General features: G+C 42.1%; 2 protein-coding genes across 3 annotated transcripts; one reads left to right on the top strand and one right to left on the bottom strand.

Annotated features, from left to right (window-relative positions):
• Nucleotides 1–16: 16 nt before the first annotated feature.
• On the bottom strand, nt 17–16,066 carry xpnpep3 (X-prolyl aminopeptidase 3, mitochondrial). Its single transcript, XM_061846896.1, has 13 exons — nt 15,822–16,066; nt 15,646–15,727; nt 14,759–14,881; nt 13,165–13,352; nt 11,599–11,818; nt 10,806–10,990; nt 10,596–10,658; nt 9,888–10,001; nt 9,275–9,360; nt 8,998–9,181; nt 7,046–7,166; nt 5,870–6,032; nt 17–206 (listed from the first exon to the last, which is right to left on the bottom strand). Exons 2-13 carry the CDS (start codon nt 15,716–15,718, stop codon nt 23–25), a joined length of 1,704 nt encoding a protein of 567 aa, XP_061702880.1. The 5' UTR covers nt 15,719–15,727; nt 15,822–16,066; the 3' UTR covers nt 17–22.
• Nucleotides 1,486–26,199, top strand: st13 (ST13 Hsp70 interacting protein). 2 transcript variants are annotated; one of them, XM_061846900.1, is made up of 14 exons: nt 1,486–1,623; nt 2,041–2,131; nt 16,744–16,884; nt 17,776–17,824; nt 18,433–18,526; nt 18,791–18,864; nt 18,946–19,012; nt 19,317–19,401; nt 19,480–19,590; nt 19,812–19,914; nt 20,580–20,696; nt 21,792–21,843; nt 22,552–22,649; nt 24,656–26,199. In XM_061846900.1, the coding sequence occupies exons 3-14, from the start codon at nt 16,775–16,777 to the stop codon at nt 24,791–24,793; spliced, it is 1,098 nt and encodes a 365-aa protein (XP_061702884.1). In that variant the 5' UTR covers nt 1,486–1,623; nt 2,041–2,131; nt 16,744–16,774; the 3' UTR covers nt 24,794–26,199. The 2 variants fall into 2 exon arrangements, with proteins under 2 accessions (XP_061702884.1, XP_061702881.1); XM_061846897.1 differs by lacking the exons at nt 1,486–1,623; nt 2,041–2,131 and adding an exon at nt 16,215–16,364.
• Nucleotides 26,200–26,227: the final 28 nt, after the last annotated feature.

The following is a 26,227-nucleotide window of genomic DNA, read 5'->3' as shown; positions in this document are numbered from 1 at the left end:
ACAAAATGGCGGCTTGTTGTTTCTACTCCTCTGATGCGGGGGGGAGGGATGGAGGTACGGCAACATTAGGCGTGAAGGGGAGGATGGTGGGAGGAAGCCTTCGGATTTGGTCGGGATTCTCCGGAAACGTCACTTGGAAGTTTTCGACAAGTGGCAATCGACGGAACCTTGAAATGGGAGCCTCTCCCCGACGAGAATCTTCTTGTCTTGAGGGAATAATAATAACAACAATTAAAGCCTTTTCGTAGTCTATCCCTAAAGTTAAAGTTAAAAAAGTAAAATCGAGCCACACCAGTAGTTGTCAGAAGTATTACAGAGTATCACCTAAAATGTGGCCCTTCAATTACCATCATAATGACTAATACTAAAATACAGTATGTATTGGCATGACGTTTTTCAAAAAGGAGGGTTTTTTGTTGTTGTTCAGAGGTGTATGTAATATTATTTTAGCCACTGTAACGTGAACTAAGTTGGAACATTAACACTGTGATAAGATAGAGGAAAATAAACTGTAAATGATTACATTCAATGTATTTCACATTTTTTTTAAAAGTACCGTTATGGATTTACGCTGAGCTGTGCCAACATTTCCATATTTCATTCATTTGACCAATGTTATAATGACCATATACTGTACAATGGACCCACGCATATTCATAGGTCTGCATTCATAAATTCACCCATTTGCCATTTTTTCCCCATGGGAAATTATCCAAATCTAGTTTCTGATTGTCTGTAACATGGTAAAATCAGAAAATTGAAATCCATCCATCCATTTTCTTCACCACTTATCCTCACAAGGGTCACGGGGAGTGCTGGAGCCTATCCCAGCTGTCAGGGGGCAGGAGGCAGGGTACAGCCTGAACGGGTTGCCGGGCAATCGCAGGGCACATAGAGAGAAAAAGTCACACCCACAATCACACCTAGGGGCAATTTAGAGTGTCCAATTAATGTTGCATGTTTTTGGAATGTGGGAGGAAACCGGAGTGCCCGGAGGAAACCCACGCAGGCGGGTCTGGGATTGAACCCAGGACCTCAGAATCATAACTGTGAGGCCAATGCTTTACCAGCTCCGCCATCAAGAATTTCCCCATTTGGTGAATAATGGGTAGCATGGACAACGCATGTATCTACATCCATTATTTTCTGAACTGCTTATCCTCACTACAGTTGCACATGTGCTTTTGCCTATCTCAGTGAACTGTGGGAAAAATTGTACTTGTCAAGAGTAGTTTTGATGAAGCAAACTTTTTACTTTTACTCAAGTGTTTATGTTAAGAAGAAAACAATTTCACCCCATTACAATCTACATGGCGCTCGCTACTTTCGTTTGTCAATAAATACGTGCGCAATCTAGTTCCTAGCACCGTTGCTCTGATCCTCTCTGATTACCGCAGAGACGTTTGACTCAGGTTCTTCAATGAAACGTCAAGAAAGTCACATGTCCGCACACCAAGTCTTCTATTGGGCTTCGCGGGCCAATCAAAGTGAGTCGAGACAGCTGCACAAAACTCATGTTTACATTTCAGACTATAAAATACAAGTTTAACACGCACCGTAGTCTTGTCAACTGGCCAAGCCTGGATATTCCTGTCAACTTCTAATTTGGGAAAACAACTTGCGGTAAGTTGGAGATGTTTTTATTTTGCTGTTGTTTCAGGTGTAAATATAACAACAATAGTCCCATTTTATGGTTACAAGTAACTGTAAATCATGCTTCATGGTAAATAACAAAATCTGACATTAAAAAAATGTACAATGAAACTACACTGTTATTTTGATTTTATTGTTAATTGAAATGGCAACCAGTTCGGGGAGTACCCCGGCTCCTGCTCGAAGATAAGTGTTATTGGCTCGAGCACTCCCATCACCCTTGTGAGGATAAGCAGCTCAGAAACTGGATGGATCTTTGGTTTAAGTATCCACTTTGCAGAGAGCTTTTTCTTCTCTTGAACTACTGTGAACTAATTCAACATTAGAAACTGCTTCAGAACGTTTCATCATAACAAGCTTCTGTCGGATCTTGATCTTCTCTGCCAGGAGGTGGTCGTCCTCATCCTTGAGAAGAGCAGCAGAGACGGAAGGATGCCAAAATAATCGACCTTTTTTCATGCGCTTAATGGATACAAAGGTACGTGTTTTTTGCTTACCCTCCAGTTGGCTGACTCATAGATGTCCCCCTCTACTTTTCGAACATTTGCCACCAGATTTTCCATCAGCTCGTCCTTCAGAGGAGCAAAATGGCCTGCATCCCACTCACAAAAAGTAAATTTGGGCTTGCTTCGTTTGGCTGGATGACCAGCTCTAGGAAGCGTTCTGGTCATTCTAAATGTTTTTTTATTGAAGGATTATGGTGGCGGCACGGTCACTCAGCTGGTAAAGCATTGGCCTCGCAGTTCTGAGGTCCCGGGTTCAATCCCAGACCCGCCTGTGTGGAGTTTGCATGTTCTCCCCGTGCCTCCGTGGGTTTACTCCGGCCACTCCGGTTTCCTCCCACATTCCAAAAACATGCAACATTAATTGGACACTCTAAATTGCCCCTGGGTGTGATTGTAAGTGCGGCTGTTTGTCTCAATGTGCCCTGTGATTGGCTAGCAACCAGTTCAGGGTGTACCCCGCCTCCTGCCCATTGGTGGGATAGGCTGCAGGACACCCAGCAACCCCCGTGAGGATAAGCGGTGAAGAAAATGGATGGATTATGGTGGCCTCTCCATATCTTAGCACCCTTAAGTACAGCGTTTTTTTTGTAACCTTGTCCAGAATGGTGCCTTGCAACAATTCTGTCTCTGAGCCATTCAGGCAGTTCCTTTAACCTCATGATTGTCATTTGACATGCACTGTGAGCTGTCAAGTCTAATATTGACAGCTCTGTGGCTTTCCCAATCAAGTCCAAATACTCGTAGTATACTCAAATACAGCTGGACTTCAATAAAGGTGTAGAACCACCCTGATACCAGCTGTTGGGTCCCTGTACGACCAGTGTCAGAGTTTGGTCTGCATTGGGGGCAGATGTCTGACTTGTTTCCGGGGAGATTTGGATTCCGCCAAGGCTGTCGTTTGTCACTGATTCTGTTCAGAACTTTTCTGGACAGAATTTATTCTCACAGCCGAGGCGTTAAGGGGGTCTGGTTTGGTGGCCTCAGTATTCAATCTCTGCTTTTTTTCAGATGTGGTTCTGTTGGTTTCATCAAGCTGTGATCTCCAACTTTCAGGGAGAGGTTCGCAGTCGAGTGTGAAGCAGCTGGGATGCAAATCAGAACCTCCAAATCTGGGACAATGGTCCCCAGTCAGAAAAGGGCAGAGTGCCCCATCCATGTCGTGGTTGAGATCCTGCTCCAAGTGGAGGAGTTCAAGTATCTTTGGATCTTGCCCACGAGTGAGGGAAGAATGGAACAGGAGATCAACAGGCAGATCGGTGCAACGTCTGCAGTGATACGGACTTTGTATCAGGCTGTTGTGGTAAAATAGTAGCTAAGCTAAAAGGCGAATCTTTCATTTTACCAGTCGATCGATGTTCCTACCCTCATCTATGGCGAAGAGCTGTGGGTCATAACTGAAAGAACAAGATACCGGATACAAGAGGCTGAAATGAGTGTCCTCCAAGAGATGTCCAGGCTCTTCCTGAGAGACAGGGTGAGAACCTTGGTCATCTGTGAGGGGCTCAGAGTAGAGTCGCTACTCCTCCACATTAAGAGGAGCCAGATGAGGTAGCTGGGGCATCTGAGCCAGACGCCTCCCTGGTGAGGTGTTCCGGGCACGTCCCACCGGAACGAGACCCCAGGCATGACCCAGGACACACTGGAAATACTACATCCCTCGATTGGCTTGGAAATACCTTGGGATCCCCCTGGAAGAGTTGAATGAAGTGATAGGTAGAGGGAAGTTACCCCTGCTTAAACTACTGCGCTGCAACCCGACCTTGGATAAGTTGTAGAAAATGGATGGATGCGCCTGAATACTTGGCGTACCCACTTCACATCCATCCCATTTTACATATATGCTTTTTAAATTAGTTAAGGGTTAGGACTAAATCAGTACTATACGGCGGCTGTAATCAGGAGGTCCTTTGTCCCAACATTAATTAAACTCTCTTAAATGGCTCATTTGGGTGCAATGGCTCATGAGTGGGGGCCTATTTATTTACTATCGTTTGGACGCAAGGGTTGATTACTGGTTGGCTGTCTTGTGTATTCAGTACATACAGTATGTATATGTGCTTACTCACCAAGAGGGGTTGCGTCAGGAACGGCATACGGCGTAAAACCTCTGCCAAACAAATGTGACCGTTCATCTGAGATGACACGCTGTGGCGACCCCTAACGGGACAAGCCGAAAGAAAGACGACAATGTCTGTCAAATGCGAGATGCCATTTCCTTGATGGGATTAATAAAGTATTTATCTAGCTATCCACAGTGGGTGAAATAGAGATATGCTGCTGAAATAAGTATTTAACAATATTCCAAAGTTCAACGACTCACACGACTACAGTCAAGTATTGAACAATGGTTAACTGCTTTGCGACAATTGGTTCAGTAGTAATCCCGAGAAGAGAGTGCATTGAATGTATGATCACAAAACGCCCCGAATACAAACAGCGCTGATTGTTGTGACAGAAAAGCGTATTTGTGGTGATCGATATGGTTGAGCAGATCAACGCTGATGTGTTTAGCTAGCAGAGTGCAGATGAGACCGTGGCTACAATCGCTTGCCAGCCACACACACACACACACCCAATTTATTATGTCTCCTCCTAAACAAAACAGATCCAAAAGATATAAGGGCCGGACTCCAGGACGTACTTTTGACAAATTCAAAAAGGGGGAAAAAAGGATTAGATCTACAAGGGCAAACGTGTTTCTGTTATTTGGGCCTTCTCATCTGAATTACTTCTTATTGTCCCCCACCGCTTTGGGGATCGGAGGGGACTTAACTTTCGGGATGGCTCATTTTCAAAAAGTCGTGATGGGCGTAGAAGTTCTTGCAAGTGTAATGAAACATTCACTGTAGTTAGTAAAGAGTTATTGTAAATATTTGTTCATCACGTCGCTCAGTTCTTTTTCACAAAATCATTCAAGTGTTTCCTCATTTAGTTTATGATCCATCGCTGAGGTTAGAAGTGTAGCTACGTACTGAGCTGTAAACTGTTTACTGTACTGTGTTTTAACGAAAACTACAATTTGTGATATATTTATAGCATAGAGAATTATCATTTTTCCAATAGCGTCAATTATTCACGGAAAGTCACAATTCGGTGTCACGTTCAACCACTGTAAAATGAACTTACGAGTGACTTGTGCATAGAACTGTGCGAATGTCAAACTGGGTTGCGGACTATTTGATTGACGCCAGTGAGACTGCAGTAGTGAGTGTAGTTTCAAGTTTTATGGGTACTTTTGTCCACAATCTCACAAAAATGTTCAGGGTTCTTCCATTGCCAATGCAAGGTGACATGGAGCCAGAACACTGCTACAAAGTTTTAGAATTGTAGAAAAGGACGTATGAAGACCAAAACAAGCACATTGTAACTGCACTACCATAAAATTGAAAGTCAATAAAGAACATTGAATGTAAAACCACAAAGTTCTCACCCAAAAAAAAAAAAAAAAAAAAAAGCTATTGACACATTAAACACATCATACAATGAAATGATTCAAATAAAGTATTTTATTAATACAATACGTTGAGGGGGTTGTATACTGAATATGTCTAGATATATCTACAGGCCAAATCTTAGTTCTTAGGTTGTGTTGGTTTGCCAAATATACCAGTGTCATTTAATATTTTACTTGATCACTGAGTGATGACAACATGGATACAGCCAATAAAGTAGAGTGCCTACCATAACTGCTACATCTCTCCCTGTCCTACCTTTGGGCACAGGCAAACTCTACATCAGCAATGGTCTTTGGCGCATCAGAGGATAGAATCAAGGGCCCCCCCTTGTCCCGAATCAGCACATCATCCTCGATCCTGAGACCCAAGCCGCGGAAACATTCTGGGGCCTCCTCATTTTCCTCACCAATATACAACCCTGTGGTATGAGAAATCCAGAAAAACAGATGCTCTAAGATCATTAAAATATGTGTTGCTTAAGTAATGTAAAATGGCTAAGACCCAATATTATAATAGAGTGCCTTTGAGATTTTGACTTCACTCTGAAAATTTGGAGATTTTCCACTGAACTTCAGATTCATTGTATTCAGTTGTGTACGACATGGTGAGTCAGCTGGTAAAGCGTTGGCCTCACAGTTCTGAGAACCCGGTTAGATCCCGGCCCCGCCTGTGTGGAGTTTGCATGTTCTCTGCGTGCCTGCGTGGGTTTTCTCCGGGCATTCCGGTTTCCTCCCACATCCCAAAAACATGTAACATTAATTGCACACTCTAAATTGCCCCTAGGTGGGATTGTGAGTGCGGCTGTCTGTCTCCATGTCTGTTTGTCTGCGATTGGCTGGCAACCAGTTCAGGGTGTACCCTGCCTCCTGCCCCTTGACAGCTGGGATAGGCTCCAGTACTCCCCGTGGCTCTTGTGAGGATAAGTGGCAAAAGAGAATGGATGGATTAAGTAGAAAACAGAAAAATACTGTACAGTATGTAGTTTTTTTTTTTTACTTGGTGGAAAATGACAGGGTGGACATTTTTGGCAAATTTTAGCATTTTATAGAAATGTGGTGACTACGCAACTAGATTCAGTGAGCAAAATGAATGTATGCTATTTAACAACTATCTTTTCACATTTCTGAAAAGCTTTTCTACCAACTGATATTTCACTACAACAGACATGTCAGCATCGACAATCATTTTCAGTGCTCCAACAGACAGATTTTTTCTTTCTTGTCTTTTTCTAAGGCACACATTTGTAAAAAGATCTGTGAGCTGTTTTCACTGGCAGACGTTTTCATTTTCACGTTCCAAAACCCTGTTGATTCTGCTAAGATTTGGATGATTGCTAAATGATATAACAAAAAATCAACACAAAGCAGGTTAAACAGAGTTAGACATCCCAAAGGTAAACAAAGTCCGAGGTTTCTGCTGCCCTGTTTTTACCTGGCTCTATGGTGATGGTCATTCCAGACTGTAGAGGTTGTGAGCGTGACAGTTCTGGAGTGTCATGGACATCCATGCCTATATAATGTCCAACATGATGGGGGCAGTACCGCCTAGCAGCCTATGGGGAGGATAACAAAAGGCCTTAAAGGTCCACTGTCATGAAATGCATGATTTTTAGTATATTACTAATGAAAAAAAGACAGCTGAAATGGACCCATCCGTTTTTTTCACCACACAACATGATTTTGACATGTATGGCTTTTTGTCACTCACACCATGAAAATCCTCTCGAGGGATTTGTTTTCGAGAAGAAGCAGGAATTGACGTGAGTAGCAGACGCCCACTCAGGCGGTCTCGTATATTTCTACTAGTTTTGCCTGCTGGAAGGTAGCTCTTTGTTCCTTCATGTTAGCCAAAATTCCGGTTTGTTGTATTGCTGGATATTGTTTAAACACTCTGGAAGATGGATTCATTCTTCATACTTTTCAAAAAGACCCGATACGTTGTGAAAAATGGATTGCACGGGTGCAAAGGACGAGAGCTTTGTGGGTTCCAAATGACAAGTAGGTGTGTATACAGCTACTGAAAAAAACAATAGTTGGGGGAGGACGTAATACTCTCAGAATGTAAAAAAAAAAAGCTTGCGGGTGCTAAATGTGTCAACGTACCCATCGGCACTGTGGACGGCTACGATGATGCCTTGTCCGCCGCATACGGCTTCGGGCGGGGTGGCTCATTGCGGCACCACTCAGGTGGCTTATACATACTGTCTGGGAGTCTGTTGTTAGTTAGAAGTGATCCGCATATCATCTAAATATGGCTAGAAACAAAACGGTATTATTTCCCCGGTCACTTCACTCGATTGTGTCCATGGCGGATAGCTTCGGCGACGCCTCATCTGCGATGGACGGCTTCGGCCGGGCTGGCCTACACATACTGTCTGGGAGTCTATTGTTAGTTAGAAGTGATCCACATATCATCTAAATATGGCTCTAAACGATCGGGTAATATTGCCTTGCACTTCACTCGATTGTGAGATGTTCTCTTCTTTGAAAAGAGCTTCCGTGTCCCATAGTATGTGGGACAGCGTGTTTTTAATGGCGAATGTCTTGGTGTGACGTAATGAACAGACGTTGCAGGCAATTTGGATACCACTTGAATGTCGAATGAGACTTCCTCAACTTTTCACATGGATGACCCGCTCTCCGCTCATATTTATTTTTTCGTATAGACATTGAAGTGAATAACGTTATTTATTTTTCATTACAATATCTATTTTAGAATGTTTGTAGGCATGACACTTGACCTTTAAGCTAATTTGTAAAATGTCTTCATCTATGCAACAGTGGTCACTATTTATGAAATTCTACAACAATTTGAAATACAATTTCTTCACGACGATGATGGACGTTGCACCGATCCGCTTGTGGATCCCGCCCTATTCTTCCCTCACTCATGAACAAGATCCCGAGATACTTCAAGAGGATCTCCTTCTCGACTGTGAGAGGGCCCCCCACCCTTTCCCAACTCAGGACCATGGCCTTAGATGAGGTGCTGATTTTCATCCCAGCCGCTGGGAACTTCTCCATTTTAATTTTTGGGGACTTGAAAATGATGACCGTCACTTGTATAAAAAAAAGTAAAGGAAATGTGAGAAATGTCTAATTTAGATCATAATTTGGAACCGCATGTGAAATCCCTCAGATTTTTGATCTCAGAAAAATATCAAAATGTATTTCCGTGTTAAAATATTAGAAATTAAATCTTAATAAATATCATATCACTGAATGTCAAAATGTTCAACATAACAGCATATATCTTCGCTGAGCAGTCACACAAAATGTTTTCCCCTCAACAATTGAAAATGGAATCATGCTGAAATAGCTTTTCAGTGGCAAACTGCCCTCATCGCTATACGTTAACAGTGACATCTTCAAATATTTCATTACCTTTAGTACATCAGCGTCGCTGGTCTCGGCCTTGACGATGCCGAGACGTTTGAGCTGTCTTGCTAACAGTCCTAGCATGGTACTGTAAATGTGATCAAGACTGACACCCGGGGAGCAAAGAGATAAACAACCAAGCTGGACCTCCAGTACGGCTTCATAAAGTTCCGCCTGGGGAACGCTAAATCTGGCAGTTGGGGTGGAGGAAAAAAAAAAATGAAAGTGTTCAAGAATGAGACACCAATAAGGAAAATTTTGTCTTGTAGGATGATTAACTCACTTCCCATTTACTGGCCATGTTCGGGTCACATCACTGACATAACCAAAATATTCACAGCCGCCATCAAGAAGCACCATTTCGCCATCCTGAGGAAAAACAAACAGTGACTCATGTACGACGGCCATTTTTCATCCTATTAATGCACCATGGAATAACTTCATCGCAAAAAATGTTACATGCCCACGTAATGAAACATAACAAAGCCTATAATGAATATGAATCACTAACAGAGACACAGCGGGTGTCTTGAGCCTTCTCTTCACGTGGCAAAGCTGTTTTGAAGGCATCATAGCCTCACTGGATAGCCAGTCGCCACGCATTATACACAGAGCATGTGAATCACCCACGATAACCCAGTAGTTAGGGGACTAGGTTTTTCTGTACAGGGTTTTTCTTTTTTGCTGACAGTATATTGGAATTATCTGCTTTCTCCTCAGTGAGCCTCCCTCCCTTTTCAAAGGAGCTCTCCAGAGGTTTCCATTTTTCACTCATTTTAGCTGGCATTGTTATATCACGAAGCTAATTTGTGAGCAATCACGACTGTGACAAAGACAAGACACACACACAGACTCACATTTTCAAACGGTTTTGCACCGCTAGGTACCACTGTTACCTTGACAATTTGGTTGTTGTTGATGTAGTGGAGAGTATTTGCACGATTCCCTCCAGCAACCACAGGAGGATAGGCCAGGAAATTAGCGCCATGGATTCGGTTCTCAAAATCAAACTGCAATTGAAATGATAATGTGACATTTTTAGCTACACAACAAAATGATGAATAACTAATTTTGAAATCAGAAGCCAGTAAAAACTGTTCCAACTATTATTCAATTCACTTGATAAGGGGGATTGGTAACAAAAGATCCTAGCAATATTTCAATGTTACTCACATTTAAAACAATTTGCAATTTTGGTATTTTTGGAAGTAAAATGAAGTCAACACACATGATTTACTTTCCCTGCCAGCATAAAATGATGCATCAGGCCAGATAAAACCTTGAGTTTAACACCAGTGCCTCAGATGTACCACGCTAATATTGCATTTATATTTCTTTGACACTATAAGTGAGGAAACTAACCTAATCTGCTAGAATCTCCATTCTTCTTCTTCTTCTTTAGCTACGAGCTAGATATTTGAAAATTCCCAGTTTTGTGGGAAAAGGGGCAAAAGCACTTATTCACAAGACATTTTTTGATCCTTTCATAGTCAAAATTAGTAATTTAAAAAAAAAATCCAGACAGACATTTTGAGGTTCAGGTGTTGAAGGATTTTAATCAAGAGTTAATATATTTCAAAGAAACGTTTAGTTTGCCAGCCTACCTTAGCAAAGAGCACAGATTCATCCATGTCTCCATGAGATAGAGCCATTGTCCGCCGAAAAGCCTGGAAAGCAAGTAGGAGTGACTAAAAATTGAAAAAAAAGTGGAACTGTAGCAAAACTACGTAATTGTTTAAAAGCACTAGCTATAACATTTATTACACTTCCCACAAACAAAGCTTAACTATAACAACAATTAAATAAATACCAACCTGCGCTGTGATGCGACCTGCTTCCTGCATGAGGGCCACCTCCGATGAACTCTTCAGAACCCTGAGTGAATGAATGAGGGGACTTACGGGGCGTGCCATTGGCCCCGCCTCCAGGACGGGAATGACATGCGCTTGGTGGAGTCGAGGGTGAGACGGATGAAAACTATCATACCACAGCATAGAACCTGAAGGAAGATAGAATAGCAGTAGTAAGGAAAGGACAGAGTTAAGATGCTTCATTTTTTCACAGACCAATTAAAAATCAACACCATCAATTCAGCTAGAAGCAGCAGCATATAATACAGTTAAGTAGTTGTGGGGCGTTTGGTTTTGGTCCAGAGCTCCCCCTACAGTTGGGAAGTGTACTATTATCAACACCCCTGTGTAGATGGCCCTAGCCGCTGAAGCGATCAAGAGAAAACAATTTTAGCAATTTCGAGTTTCAACCATGTCTTCAGCCCGTATTTACCGCAGTTAGCTGAATACACTGGAAGTCTGCGAACCTGTTTTCCGGGTTTGGTCATGTGACTTTCTGCATGTACCAAATAGTTGAGTTCATGCGAGTTGCAAATGTACGGGTGCAAGCTGCAAAACACTGACATCAGTATAGTACAACACGGAAGAATCAGTGATGTTGATGCCGATGCTTGTGCTGACACAACTGAGTGGTGGGTCAGGTGGTTACAATAATTTTATACTCTTCCATATAAATGCCAAATACCATCAATAATTCTGTTGTAAGAGAATTTGAAAGGATGGAAATGTCCAAGGGGATTACCCACCTTCCACCCACCTTTAAGGCTTTTGAGCACCACTCCAAGTTCTTCCGTGCTATGAACCCTCTCAATGCCCGTCAAAGCAGCAGCACCATCCTTCCCTGATCGCGGTCCATCCCAAAGCTCCCTGCCTGGGTCTCTGCGGGGAACAAACAAGATGGCCTGGTCTGGTCGCCCTTTCCCATACAGAACCAAAGCACTGTCGGGCTCCAAGATGCCAGAGAGGTACAGGAAGTCCTAGGCAAAGTTTTACAAGTGGTTGATTTTCAAAAGCAAAATTTGCAGATGTCTCATATTTGAACATGGCTGAACAGAACCTCCGAAGTCAAGTCCCAGATGGCATCGAAATAAGAATTTCATCAGGAAAAATCATCTAAAGCTGCACAAATCTTTGGATTTCCATTATGTGTGACATCACGTCGGACATCAGCATGTTGCGCCAGACCTCAGCATACCTCACAAGACCTTTTTCATTCCAATTTTTCCAAAAGAAGTAACAGCCTCAGCGAGGGGTGTCAGAAGGAAAAATGAAAGAAATAGATGACAACGTTCTGGACATTATGTGATGGATGGACATGCACATTTCAAGTCTGATCATATACATTGTTGCTGATCAAATTTAAGACTGGGCGGCATGGTGTGGTTAGCACATCTGCCTCACAGTTTTGCGGACCGGGGTTCAAATCCCGGCCCCGTCTGAGTGGAGTTTGCATGTTCTACACATACCCCTGTGGACTTTTCTCCCACATCCCAAAAGTGTGTAGGTTAATTCAACACCCTAAATTGCCAAAAAGTTCAGAATATACCTTCCCTCTCACCCTAAGGCAGCTGGGATAGGCTCCACCATGCGCGCCACCCTTGTGAGGGTAAGCAGAACGCAAGATGAATGAATGAATGAAATTTAAATTGTTTTGTTTTTAATGTTTAGATTTTTTTATCTTCTTTTACGCTAGGGTGACAAAAAAAGCATTTTGTGGGTGAAGAGCATTAGCAAAGGAAACCTTTGTACAGTATTGTAATTTTGTCATTAAAGTAAAGAATGTTTCATGTTTTTATATTTTACTACATTTTTTACTTGTATAAGTGTTTGAAGTTGTAAAATGTACCTAAAACGTAAAATGTACAAACATACGCCGCAGCTGTGTAAAAGCCGCAAGTGCCCACATTGAAACACTAGATATTTACAAAGAAAGACGGTAGACTGAGTTCAATGCTAACGCTAGCCCCACGCTAACAAGCCGGTGGGAAAAAAAAAAACATACCGGTAAAATACGGCAGTAACACGCTAGCGTAGCGCTAACAGGGCCGGACCGGTAAAAGTCACTTCCTCGGCACATATATTCCACAGGTCGCACTCTTACCTGTCCCACTCGAGTGCCCCCTTGCGGCCGTTAGAAAAAAATGCACAAATTAGCCGCATCACCGCATAAACCGCAGGGTTGAAAGTGTGTGAAAAAGGTCGCGTCTTAAAGGCCGGAAATTACGGGAATCGTTTCACTTTTTCCACAATCTGAACAAATTGGAGGAGGACCTGCATTTGACCTCCGAGGTTTCACTGTACCATAAAATGAATGCAAGCACACCTGGTTCTGATGGAAAGGATAAGGTATGTCGTTAGTCATGTAGCGGGTCGGGTGGGACAAAATGATAAGCACGTGAGTGCTAGAGGAGCCAGACGGTCCAAGCTTGTCCGACTGAGCCTCGATGAGTGAGGCCAGTCTCTGGCGGCGGAGTTCATATTCGGTTTGGCTCAGGCCAGGTGTCACCTCACCTGAGAATCAAATAGACACAGCTCATCACCTACTCTTAAAAACACAGAACCACTCCTCCATTGCTAGACCGTATTCTAGTTCTCACAATTCACCATAGCACTAGTCTGCCTTTTATATTCATTATCTCACTTTTTTTTCCCATCCTGCCCGTTTGGCTGGATGTATGTTTTTAAAAGCTTCTTTTTTGAGGCTGTCATGTGGAAGTTTAGATGTAGTTTGTGGATCTGACGTAGAGCCATGTATGGCACAAACAGATAAGCGCACACTTTACTTTTAAAAGCTGAACAAGAACTAGAAATGACACTACTGTATTTTGTATTCAATAAACCACAGATATTTGGTTATAAAATAACATGTAACAAACTCATCTGATAATCCTGGTAGGATTATTTTTAAGAACAATTCCCAAAAAGCATGTCTTTGACTGCTGCTTGTCTGTTCTCTGTTCAGGATATGGATATAGGTAGACCACAACTAGGCCGAAAATGAGCAACGTGACAAATCTGCAAATTGCTGATTCTCAGCTGTCCCAAAAAGATTGTCCTCAGGGATTAACTCCTACGAGTGATTTTTTTCCATCCTGATATTCTCGAAAACCATCTGGCCTGACAATCAATACTATTTAACCTGATCAGTATTTGCTATCTCAGCTCTTACGTGTGCGTGGTCAACGCGGAGTTTGCCATCGCCACAGACTTCTTGATTGTGACGTCAACTGAACGATGCTGGATACAAAAAAGGTAAGCAACTAGTTGACTGTTTATACAATGTGTCTTCCAAGACATAAACCACAGTTAAATATGAGAAAAGTTTGGAGGTGAACTTTTGATCTTAGAAAAGTGTTACTCTAGTCTACCGTCTTCACTTTCTTCTTCCTTGTATTTTTAGGCAGTCTAGATACCACGTGGGCACCATGCTGTCCCTTTCAGGTTAACTCTTTGTACAACAGAAATCTTCTTTGTGTGTGCTGTTATGTGTGGTTACTAATCATAAGAACATATATGATTATTTTTTTTCCTCTCATGTATGGGGTCGCTAACATTTAAAAAAAATCTGTTTTAACAATCAGTTTGTGTTCACTCTGCTTTAGTGGATGTTATTGGAGTATGCCATTTAGATATTGGCCAAGCAAACATTTGACCTGACAGGGAAAAATAATGTAAGATGTTATATTGATCTATGTAGGAATATTTATTGTCTGTGTAATTCAATGCACTCCTGTTGGAAGAAATATTGGGATTTAGCACATTACGCAGTAATAGGGAATACTGGATCATCCCTGCTATGAATCAGTGTAGCCTACTTAAAGCTGTTGGATCCCCACGATTACCCCCCCCCCCCCGAAAAAAAAAAACACTGGACAAGTATTTACTTTTTGAAGTAGAAGACCATACACAATGCTAACCATGTTTGATGAGGTGCGGATGAGTGAAAGGGCTTGGCTGGCCAAGGTATCGAGGAGGAACAGTCTTTGGTTTCAGGCCTCCTGGTTTCACAGAAATGTTCCTGCATGGACACCCTATAAATCCTATAAAGAGAAACATTTGTTCATTTCTCGTTCGTTCAGCTTTTCCTCACCAGGCCCGCGGGTGTGGTGAAGCCTATCCCAGCCATCTTCAGGCAAGCGCCGGGGTACACCCTAAACTGGTCTCCAGCCAATCGCAGGGCACATTGAAACAATCATTTGCACTCACACTTACGGGCAATTTCAAGTTTTCAATCAACCATCCTAAATATTTTTGGAATGTGGGAGGAAACCGGAGTACTGGGGGAACAACCATGCAGGCAAGGGAAGAACATGCAACCTCCACACAGGCAGGACCGGGATTTGAACCCAAACCTCAGAACTGTGAGGCAGATGTGCTAGCCTAAAGAAAAACATAACACCATTTAATTATTTTAAATGAGTGAGGTATGACTTTTTCAAGGACAACTTTCCTTTTTTTAAGTGGTAGATATGTATTTTCTGTCATTTATTGTGTAGCTGATAACATTTTCTATATAGCTGAACACATTACAAAAAAATAACCGTTCATTTCATGTAATTTTAAAGCTTCGGGAGTATTTATCGTTATCGGGATATAAAATTACCGATACAACAGGATACAACATTTTGTCCATATGGATACGTTTCCAATTACGCCATCTTGTGTGTCATAGAGGTCAGGGAACACAGATAATGGGTGAAGCGTGAGGTTTTTTTCTATCGTTAATTGACCTGATTATGTGTGCTAACTTCCGAATTACTTCGCTTGAGACTTAGTTTAATTATCCGAACATATTAATGATCACCTCGACTCCAGCTTGCTCGTGGCAGTAGTGTGCCAGCAGCCCTGAGGAGCACACTGCCTCCGGCGGTCACCATCTTCGCTGCCTTTCAACCACAAGTCACAGACACATGCCGTTTGATACAGCGGAGTTTTTCAAAGGAATGTTGTGCTTATCATATTCATCGACAACAGCCTTACAGAGTTAAAGTTATTTCTACACCACTGAAATATGACTGAGGTTGGCTACGGAGTTACTTGACAGCTACTTCGTTAGCTGGATGCTACCAACCGTCTGAAACGCGGCAATCACACCCTGCACTTTGCCTTGGAGGTTTCAGACAGCATGCATTGAGTACTACGTGTGGTCTCTTAATCTTTTATTCATGTGTAATCCTGAATTTCTTAATATCCACCCGCAACCATATAGAAACTTCACTAGACATAACAATGATGCCTGTACGTTACAGTATGCATTTTAAAACATTCATTTTAGTGTTATTTCAAATATAACTAGTGTGGTTGCACTCGTTCCCTCCCCGACTGCTGCGAAAAGTACTCAGGCGCATCCCTGTAAGACAAAGATCGGGGCGAGCACAATATATTTAAGGCCGGAGTGTCCGATTCTGTGCCTGAATGAAAAGACGGGAGTGACGCCTGCCTGCGGCTTCGCCAAGGAAGGAGATTTCCGACGTTGATTATCAATTCCCACATTTTGCTTAAATTCTGCGAGTCCTTGCACAGGTGCCTTTTTTCACTACTCACCTCAGTGCTTTAACAAAAAAAAAATCTTTTTTATTTTCTCAATTGATACAACTATGACAGCAGCTAGCATTCATAATGGGATCACGCGTCAAAGACATGGTTCTTGTCTCTAGAAACTTCTGTCTCGCCATACTGCCATTATAAGTGCCTCGTTGTTCAAAATGCTCCGTTTTGGAGTCAATGTGTTCAAACTGAGTCATTTCTCACAAAATGTGTGCGGGCGTCAGTATGATAAAAGTGTCCATGCGGTCCGTGCTTGCAGGTTAGCACGTAACGGCTAAGCTATTCAACGGTAAATAGGCATTGCGCGTGAACTCTGTGGACTTCTTGAGCGGTTTGCTTTTGTGATGACAAGCAGAAGGCGTTGAACGTGTGACTGAAAAGGAAACATGGACTCTCGAAAAGTGGCAGAGTTGAAGGGCTTCGTGCAACTATGCGAGTCCAATCCCGCCATCCTGCAACTTCCCGAGATGGCTTTTTTCCGGAGCTGGTTGCAGAGGTCAGTGGTGTCTCTTAAAAGCAGACAACTAACTGCAATATGTGTACTGGGTCACAGACACTGTGTTCCATTTTATATGCATGTAAATATTTCACCCTGCCCCGCCCCCCCAAAAAACAAAAAACTGACCACGTGCCTTCCAGGTCCATGCTTTTTACCAAACATTGTGCGGACCTGCATGAGGTTCAAAAAACCTATTAAGTAGATCAAATGTAACAATGCACATTTTAGTTGTCGACTAGATTTACGTCAGACTTTAACCATTCATGGGGAGGGTATCAATTTTTTTGCCTTATTGAGATAAAATTCTCCTAACAGGCCACAATAAAAAAAAAAAACACTTTTTTTTTTTTTTTTTGCTTAACGCATAAAACAAAAAGCAAAAAAGATGTGCCCTCTCTCGGGCAGCATCCCAAAACTTGGACGGGAATGTTATCAGTTCTGTTAAGTGGTACATACTAGAGGTATTATATTTATTAATTAATTCTTATTCTAGAACGACATTTACGTATTAACAATACTGATGGATTAACGTTTTGAAGACAAATTTGGTTGCATACTGACCTTTCTCCCTTTCTTCTCTTGGAAAACGCTCCATGTGTACTTGAGGCAGCATTGTTGGGTCAGGAAGGAAAGGGAAATAACTCTATGCTAACTTTGACCGATGAGTTACCCTCTCCTGATACCAAATTATGGCTTAGATGAAATCACTTAAATATTTTGATATAGTGAAGGATATCATGTGTGAAAATCATGATGTCCCAAAAATGGGACGCTGGCCACGAATGGGTTAAATTTCATTGAAATTGTTTTGTTGACAAAATAATATGCAACAACATGTTTTAAGTTAAATTTGATATTGCTCACAAGAATGTTGTGTCCGTTCTGCAGCATGGGTGCAAAGATACCTTCTCAACCCTCTCCCAAGAGTCACTGCCAGGTAATGCATAGTTCTTTTATTTAGTCTTTTACCCAAATGTTTATAATGGTTTTGTAACTTTTTTTCAACAAAATATAACTAACATATTCAACTCTACCAAAGTGTTAAGTAGATAAGGGATCAGTTTGTTTGCCATCAACGTGGTCTGTACTAACAATACTGGTAACATTAATAATTGCTGATAAATGCAATAGCCACGTATTGCGATCCAACATGGGCAAAAGTCAATTACCTGAATTCTTTTTTGTGTGAAATTAATTGTTGATGTTACCAAGGATTTAATAATTCCTAAACCAGCCCCAAGGATGACGCTGCTACCAACATACATTTGTCAGCGGTAAGTGGGGCCTTATTTTGAACAGTATGGGCACAAAACCTTTAGGCTTCTCCTAGAAAGTCAAACATGTCTGGAAAAGCCTACTAGAACATCGGCGAATTATTTGGCGGTATTTAGAGGCACGTGTGTGTTTCTTTATACAAACAGTACCTGAGATGTATATTTCGCCTATGGTAGGAAATTAAGACTTTGCCAGTCCATTCAAAAAGTGTAATCAAAACACAATTATTTCATTTTTGGGTTTTTCATATTTGTACTGTGTGGTATGTAGGGTGAGTGTTCCCACGGTCCTCCACCCACATCTACAGCTTCTCCAACTGAGCCTGTGCCACCAGATTCATCTGAGAGTGAGGAGAGTGAACTTGGTAATTATTTTCACATTAACTCATCCCTCAATCATTTTTTTTTTTTTTTTTGGTAGCTGTCTTGCTATGTTTTGCTTTATCCTTCATAAGCCTCTCAGTTTAATTTCAGTGGCTAGAATCCAGTGAGTAATGCTGTTTATTGGGGTGGGGTGGTGGGGTTCTGATGTAGAACTGGCTGTAGTGTAATATGTCATTGTAAGAATTGTTCCTGGAGGGCGGAAAAAAACAATGGTTGTCCTCCCTGAACGAAACTTTTCTTTTTAGAAAAAGACCTCGAGGGTGTCATTGAGCCAGACACGGAGGAACCACAGGAAATGGGAGACCCGGATAATGTCGAGGTGAAATTATCTCCTTGTTAAATATGCAAATAATTCCGCAATTCAGCTATGAGAATAAATGGGATGTGTGCTTGCATTCAGGTGACAGAAGAGATGATGGACAAGGCCAACGACAAGAAGATGGAAGCGATTGATGCTCTTGGAGAAGGTGCGTGAATGTACGGCAAATGAATGGCAAAACTCAATGGCGAACTCGTGATTATAGTTGATATGAAGAGATTCTGAACCACAGTCAGAGTACCATAATTTCCGGCCTACAAACCGTGATATTCCCCCTAGCGCGACGCTAGCATTAAACTCTTTATGTGTACCGAGGCTTATAACCAGGTGCGCTCTGTTGGCCGGGAATTACGCTATTTACACTAGTAGGATGGATGTAGCGTTACCGTTTTGCCTTGGCGGAATTTGGTATTCTTCAAGTCTCTCTGCTTTGGTCATGTTGGTCCTTGTAGGCGATCTACAGAAAGCTCTGGATCTCTTCACCGAGGCCATCAAGCTGAATCCCTGTGTTGCCATCATGTACGCAAAGAGGGCAAGGTGAGATGAGCCGAATGCCTTGGTTCGCTTCTCCAGGGCCACTTTGCGACGGATGTCTCATGTGCTGTGTCCTCTTAGCGTTTACATTCAGATGCAGAAACCCAACGCAGCCATTAGAGACTGCGACAGAGCCATCACGATCAATCCGGACTCGGCGCAGCCATACAAATGGAGGGGGAAAGCCCACAGGTACTTTTGTTGTTCAGCTTTCAGATGGAAAATGGCTGCGTAGAAACCGCCATTTTTAAGGTAATGTTCAGTTATGGTTGTAGTTTGTCATGGTGTAGCTTTGAACATTTGCTGATTTTTAATTTTTTGTTTTACTACCCTTTCAAAATAAAAGCACAGGATGTACACAAATACTTATTACATTAACCTACAATACATTTGTGATTTTTGTTATGGTTCAGGCTGTTGGGGCACTGGGAAGAGGCAGCCCGCGATCTGGCCACAGCATGTAAACTGGATTATGATGAAGATGCCAGTGCACTGCTGAAAGAGGTTCAACCCAAGGTCAGACAGAATACTGTTCAAATTAGGGTGCTTATGGGAAAATGGATCCTTAGTACTGTAATTCCCGGCCTACAGAGCGCACCTGGTTATAAGCCTCACAGACTACATTTGTAAAGAAAATACAATTTGGTACATACATAGGCCGCAGCTGTGTAAAAGCCGCAAGTGCCCACATTCAAACACCAGATATTTACCAAGACGGTACACAGAAAGAGTTTAACGCTAGCGGGGCGCTGACGCTAACAGGGCCTGTTAAAATAAAACTTACCGGTAAATATCACTGAGACACAGCAGCTACATGCTAGCGCAGCGCTAACAGGGCCGGTAAAAGTCATAGTCACATACATTCCACCGGTCTCATTCTTACCTTTTCCTCTCGAGTGCCCCCTTGCGGCTGTTAGGGGAAAAAAAATGCACAAATTAGCTGCATCACCGCATAAACCGCAAGGTTGAAAGCGTGTTGGGGAAAAAAAGTCATGGCTTGTATGCCGTTAATTACGGTAATTAGTTGATTAAAGTCAAAACATGTTAGTCTGAAAAGTACGATTTTTGTGTTCCCCTTTTATTTCTCATGCAGTAATAGTACCCGCATCTTCATATATCCAAACCCAGACCGGAGTGGAGATATGACGTTGGTGTTGTACCATTTTTTTTTTTTATTTCAGGCTACCAGAATTATCGAGCACCGCCGCAAATATGAACGCAAGAGGGAAGAGAGGGAGATCAAGGAGAAACAGGACCGTATAAAGAAAGCAAGGGAAGAGCACGCTCGGGCTCAAAAGGTGAGTTGTTGGGATAAAAAAAGAATAATATATGATTGAAGGAGATGTATACCATTTTTTTTCCATCATTTAAAATGGTTCATAGGTGTCTTAAAGTGTTTTCCCAATTTTAGGAATAGGCATCCAATAATGACTGTCACAGTTGATAGGTGGCGGGGGGGAACTTGAGGAACAGAACTATTAGTATACAAGCAATGAAAAAGGAATTTTAATGCCTTTTATTTGTCATTTAACCACTGTACAACGAAATAGAACTTTTCCTTTATCACTGCATACGTAAAAAGCAAGATACAAATAAGTAATTTATTATTTATTTATTTTAATGCAGCTGTCACAAAGACTAATACTAAAGTTGAACTAAATATACACCCTAGCATGGTCTTTCTCTTCCCATTCCAAGCAGCGGCGGTACCTTCAAAGCAGACAGATCTCCCCTTTCATGAAACTGAAGCCCAGATTTAGATTTTAGAGATCGGCCGACCGACCGAGGAATACCTTAGCCCTGTTTAGCTTATTATAATGCCAAAGTATTACTTCATTCCATATTAGGCAACAAATCACTTCAATATGTTATGTAAAACAGAATTTGGGGGTGGGGGGGCGGGGGAAGCAAGAATATTGAGATTTTTACACATGGGTTTAGATTATGGACTTTTGTGATGTTCTACAAGAACTCCCTTCAACTACCTTTCAACGCTTCTTTCAAATATGCAACCTTATTTTTAAGAAGCCTTCAAATTAGACACAACAGTAATATAAAAAGTGTCTGGAGAGTCTGCCTGGTCTGTTTACTGTACAAAATAGTGGGCCACTAAGGTTTCAGGGAACCGTGTTCTAATTTTTATTTTTATTTGATGGTGCCTTGTATAGTGTTTCACTGCGCCTGAGATGGCCCCGTCTGTTATTTTGCTAGGTTCTGTTTGGGGGTAGTGGAAAATGGATCATTGAATACTATTTGAGTGCTCTATCATCGTTCCAATCCAAAAAGTCTTTATGAAAAATTCAGTTTTTGCAGGTTGCAAGGCCACAGTTTGTAACAGATTGTCATTGGGTGATATGATGCCATCTAATGAAGCGTCTTTCGCCTCCCTACAGGAAGAGGAAGCCAGAGGAGGGGCGGGGCCAGGAGGAGCAGGATTCTTCCCAGGTGGGAAAGAAAAGTCTCACATTTTATTACAGTTTGATGTCGGTTCTGTTTAGCTCTAATATTTTATTTATTTAGCACAACAATTGAAGTGTTATTCATGGCGAATCCAATTGTGCACATATACTGCACACTAGATTTGACATCAATCTGATCGGTTCTGTTGATAATTAGCATTTTAGGCTTACTGTCTGATTGGCTTTCTCATAATTTGCTGATCTCCGCAAAAGACATTTACTCCGCCGTCATCATGTACAGTATATTTGAATCCAAAGCTATCAGTAGTTTTTCGTTTTTTTTTTTTTACTTTTCGTGTATCTCCAAATATCTGAATACCAGTAAAGTTATTAAAAAAAATCACGTCGGCTTGGGACAAATGCAGACCTAATACGTGGATCGGATTACAATACAAATTTGGTCTTTCATGTTTGCACTATGTCAGACGACGACAGTAAAATCTTTTATTGCGATACAGCCACATCCGGTATTATCCGATCGCTGTGCCCAATCTTGTCACGATACACTTGTTACCACGGCAACTATAGGGCGTGCGTGCATTGTTGGTCAAAAACACAAAATGTTAGGGGTTTTTGACTTCTGGGTAAAATGTCCCCGTGAACCTCATATTCACTATAACCTTTACAGGTGAATTTAAGTTTCCCTTTAAACTTTTGAGTGTGCTGTGACTCCCAACGGTGTGATGTGACACAGGTGGTGCAGGATTCCCTGGCGGATTCCCAGGCGGCGCTGCCGGCATGCCTGGTCTGAATGACCTCCTGCAGGATCCCGAGATGCTCACGGCTATGCAGGTGACTCGCTGCTTGCGCCATCAGGGCGTCGGGGTTTTGCATCACAGCGGTTTAACCCTTCAGTCTCAAATGAGCTGTCTTTGTATAGCCGGAAACACAGTACTGTAGTCTCAAGGGTCTTCACAGGCCCACATTTGCGTTTATCGCCAAGTGGCAGTATATAAATACTGAGCATGCTATACTGTACTGATACCAACAGTGTGCTGAATAGATGGAAAGAATACTTTGAGAAGTTGATGAATGAAAAAAACGAGAGAAGGAAGAGGCAAGTGTGAAGGACCAGGAAGTGGCAATGATGAGAAAGGTACAAGTTCGAAAGGCACTACAAAGGATGAAAAATGGAAAGGCAGTTGGTCCTGATGACATTTGGATAGATGGCTGTGGAGTTTTTGACCAACGTATTCAACAGAAACTTAGTGGGCGAGAAGGTCCCTGAAGAATGGAGGAAAAGTGTGCTAGTTCCCATTTTTAAGAACAAAGAGGACTTGCAGAGTTGTGGCAACGATAGAGAAATAAAGTTGATGAGCCACACTATGAAGTTATGGGAAAGAGTAGTGGAGGCTAGACTCGGGTCAGAAGTAAGTATATGTGAGCAGCAGTATGGTTTCATGCGAATAAATAATACCACAGATGCATTATTTGCCTTGAGGATGCTTGTGGAAATGTACAGAGAAGGTCAGAAGGAGCTACATTGTGTCTTTGTAGACCTAGAGAAAGCCTATGACAGAGTACCAAGAGAGGAACTGTGGTACTGCATGTACAAGTCTGGTCTGGACATGCCATGTATGAGGGCAGCAGAACAGCGTTGAGGTGTGCCGTTAGTGTGTCAATTTAAGGTGGAGGTGGGACTGCATCAGGGATTCGCGCTGAGCTCCTCCCTGTTTGCGCTAGTCATGGATAGGCTGACAGATGAGGTTAGACTGGAATCCCCATGGACTATGATGTTCGCAGATGATATTGTGAAAGCAGAGAGCAGGTGGATAAACAATTGGAAAGATGGAGGCATGCACTGCAAAGGAGAGCAATGAAGATTAGCTGAAGTAAAACAGAATATATGTGCATGAATGTGAGGGGCGGAGGAGGAAGACTGAAGCTCCAGGGAGAAGAGATAGTGAGGGTGGATGACTTCAAATATTTAGGGTAAACAATACAGAGCAATGGCGAGTGTGATAAGGAAGTGAAGGAACGGGTCCAAGCAGGTTGGAACAGCTGGCGAAAGGTGTCTGGTGTTCTATGCGACAGAAGAGTGTCTGCTAGGATGAAGGGCAAAGTTTACAAAACAGTGGTGAGGCCGGCCATGTTGTACGGATTAGAGACGGTGGCACTGAAGAGACAACAAGAACCAGAAGTGGAGGTGGCAGAAATGAAGATGGTGAGGTTCTCGCTCGGAGTGAGCAGGTTGGCTAGGATTTGAAGTGAGCTCAATAGAGGGACAGCCAAAAGTTGGATGTTTTGGAGACGAGGTGAGAGAGGGAGCAGACTTCGATGGTTGGACATGTTCAGAGACGAGAGTGTTGGTAAAGGGTGTTGAGGATGGAGGTGCAAGGCAAAAGAGTGAGAGGAAGACCAAAGAAAAGGTTGATGGATGTTGTGAGGGAGGAAATGAGGACAGTGGGTGTTGGAGAGGAGGATGGACAAGATAGGCTTAGATGGAAAAAGATGACACCCTGTGGTGACCCCGAACAGGACAAGATGAAAGGAAAAGAAGACTGATATTCCTGCTAAAATTCAGTCTCAGTTACTCGTAAAATTTGACAATCTCAGAACATGCAAACCCAACTTTGTTGTGTATAAAAGCAGAAAACATGTTGAAAAGGGCCATTTTAAACCACTTATCTTTTGCACACTTGTGACTCCTGCTGACAGAAATGATTATTACTGGACACTACATTGGGAGGGAAACCATGTGATAAAAGTTGTGACAAGGTGAACAAAACTTGGCCATTCCATGTTAAGTAGCGCAGGTTAATAAAATCACACTTTTTACCCCTCGTGACTCACCGCAGGATCCGGAGGTGATGGCTGCCTTTCAGGATGTGGCACAGAACCCAATTAACATCGCAAAGTACCAGAACAACCCCAAGATCATGGCACTCATCACCAAGCTGAGCTCCAAGTTTGGGGGCGCTGCACCTCAGCCGTAGAAAGACCAAAGATGAGATGATTTCGTTGACCGCAACAATCATTCGAGAGGTTTTCCAATAATTCTGTGGCGTGCATCACAAATGTTCTTGGGTGGTTACTTAAATGGAGTGCTTGTTTTTAGAGGTGCTGGGGGTACGTTCAAATCAAAGCTATTTCTTTGGTATTAAAAAGCAACCAGCGAGGAATCTGAGGGGGTCTGTAGCTACAAGACCTCTGTGACTGGGATTAGCTGGCATTTAATCAGTTTTTTTCTTGCATTTGTCATCTTGAGAGTTCCTGCACTCACTAACATCCATTTAAACGGCGAGGGTTTGTTCAAGTTTTGGAACCAAACCATTTTTTTTTTTTTAAATCATTCAAAATTACATTTGGTCTGACCCATTTGAGAAAAATAAAGCTTCTCCTATGCATATTTGACAGTCCTTTTCCCCCCCCCAAACAACTAACCCTAACCCTCCTTTGAAACCTGAAATTGGGACTTTAACATTGCAACTTTTTTCTCAAATAAAAATTGCAACTTTTTTTTTTTTTGTATTCAGAAAACATGTCAACTGAGTTTAGCTTCACACAACCCCACACTAAAGTAGCCAATTTAGAAAAAAAATAGTTGCACAAAGTGTGTTTCGGACGTGTGATATGTCATAGCATTTGATTTTCTTTCCACATTTGGGTGTTCCAACCTTATTGTAAAGTTGTGGGTTGGGGCTATGGAAGTAGATTAGTGCCACCAGGATTTAAATTTGAAATGTAAAGTGATCACATTTTCAATAGTTGTATATTAATAATTCAATTTGCTACGATTCGCTGTCAAAAATTCACCATCTGTGCCACCAGCCAGAAGAGCCAGCCAATCGCAGTTAAGCTTTCTTAGTCACGTGACAGCACATACTAAGAAATAGTAACTGGATTGGCCGGGTATCCGGTTCTGACCTGAAGTAACCCTGCCTGGTGGCACAGACGGTGAATTTTAGACAGCTTTCACTTTACATTTCAAATTCAAATCCTGGCAGCACTAATCTACTTCCATTGTGGGGGGCCTTTTGGACTTCATGCTTGTCAATTGTGCAACCTTACACAGGCGTGTGCCTTTCCATATGTCCAACTGAATTCACCATAGGTGGAGTGTGTTATTTAACAACTTTGCAAACAAAAAAACATGGTTTGTAAACTGAGGAAGCAATCCATTTTGGAAAAAGGATGTAAAAAAAAAAAAAATAATTGGTTGTGTGGGGAAGTAATATGCTGTGAATAATTTCCACGTACACTATTTTCTCTGCATTTTACCTTGTTTTATCATGCATAAGAAAAAAATCATCCAGAAATATTTTTTTCCTCCAGAAAACAAGTTTTACTGTATCCACACGTGACCACAAAAGTGCATTTTAAATAAACATTTACCACCCGAGTCAGTTGCAGCAATGAAGCAGATGGCT

Source organism: Syngnathoides biaculeatus, chromosome 16 (genome assembly GCF_019802595.1).
Source record: "Syngnathoides biaculeatus isolate LvHL_M chromosome 16, ASM1980259v1, whole genome shotgun sequence".
Taxonomy (NCBI): Eukaryota; Metazoa; Chordata; class Actinopteri; order Syngnathiformes; family Syngnathidae; genus Syngnathoides; species Syngnathoides biaculeatus.
The sequence above is the reverse complement of the archived record's forward strand: the minus strand, read 5'-3'. Positions and strand labels throughout refer to the sequence as shown.

Bases quoted from the DNA above. Each gene is read 5' to 3' on its own strand.
- st13 (XM_061846900.1), top strand. From the start codon at position 16,775: ATGGACTCTCGAAAAGTGGCAGAGTTGAAGGGCTTCGTGCAACTATGC. The intron at 19,915-20,579 runs GTCAGACAGAAT...TTTTTATTTCAG, and splicing joins TGAAAGAGGTTCAACCCAAG to GCTACCAGAATTATCGAGCA. The intron at 22,650-24,655 runs GTGACTCGCTGC...GACTCACCGCAG, and splicing joins AGATGCTCACGGCTATGCAG to GATCCGGAGGTGATGGCTGC.
- xpnpep3 (XM_061846896.1), bottom strand. From the start codon at position 15,718: ATGGTGACCGCCGGAGGCAGTGTGCTCCTCAGGGCTGCTGGCACACTA. The intron at 14,882-15,645 runs GTGATCATTAAT...TTCTCTTTATAG, and splicing joins ACGAGCAAGCTGGAGTCGAG to GATTTATAGGGTGTCCATGC. The intron at 10,659-10,805 runs GTTGGTATTTAT...CTTGCTTTCCAG, and splicing joins CAGGTCGCATCACAGCGCAG to GCTTTTCGGCGGACAATGGC.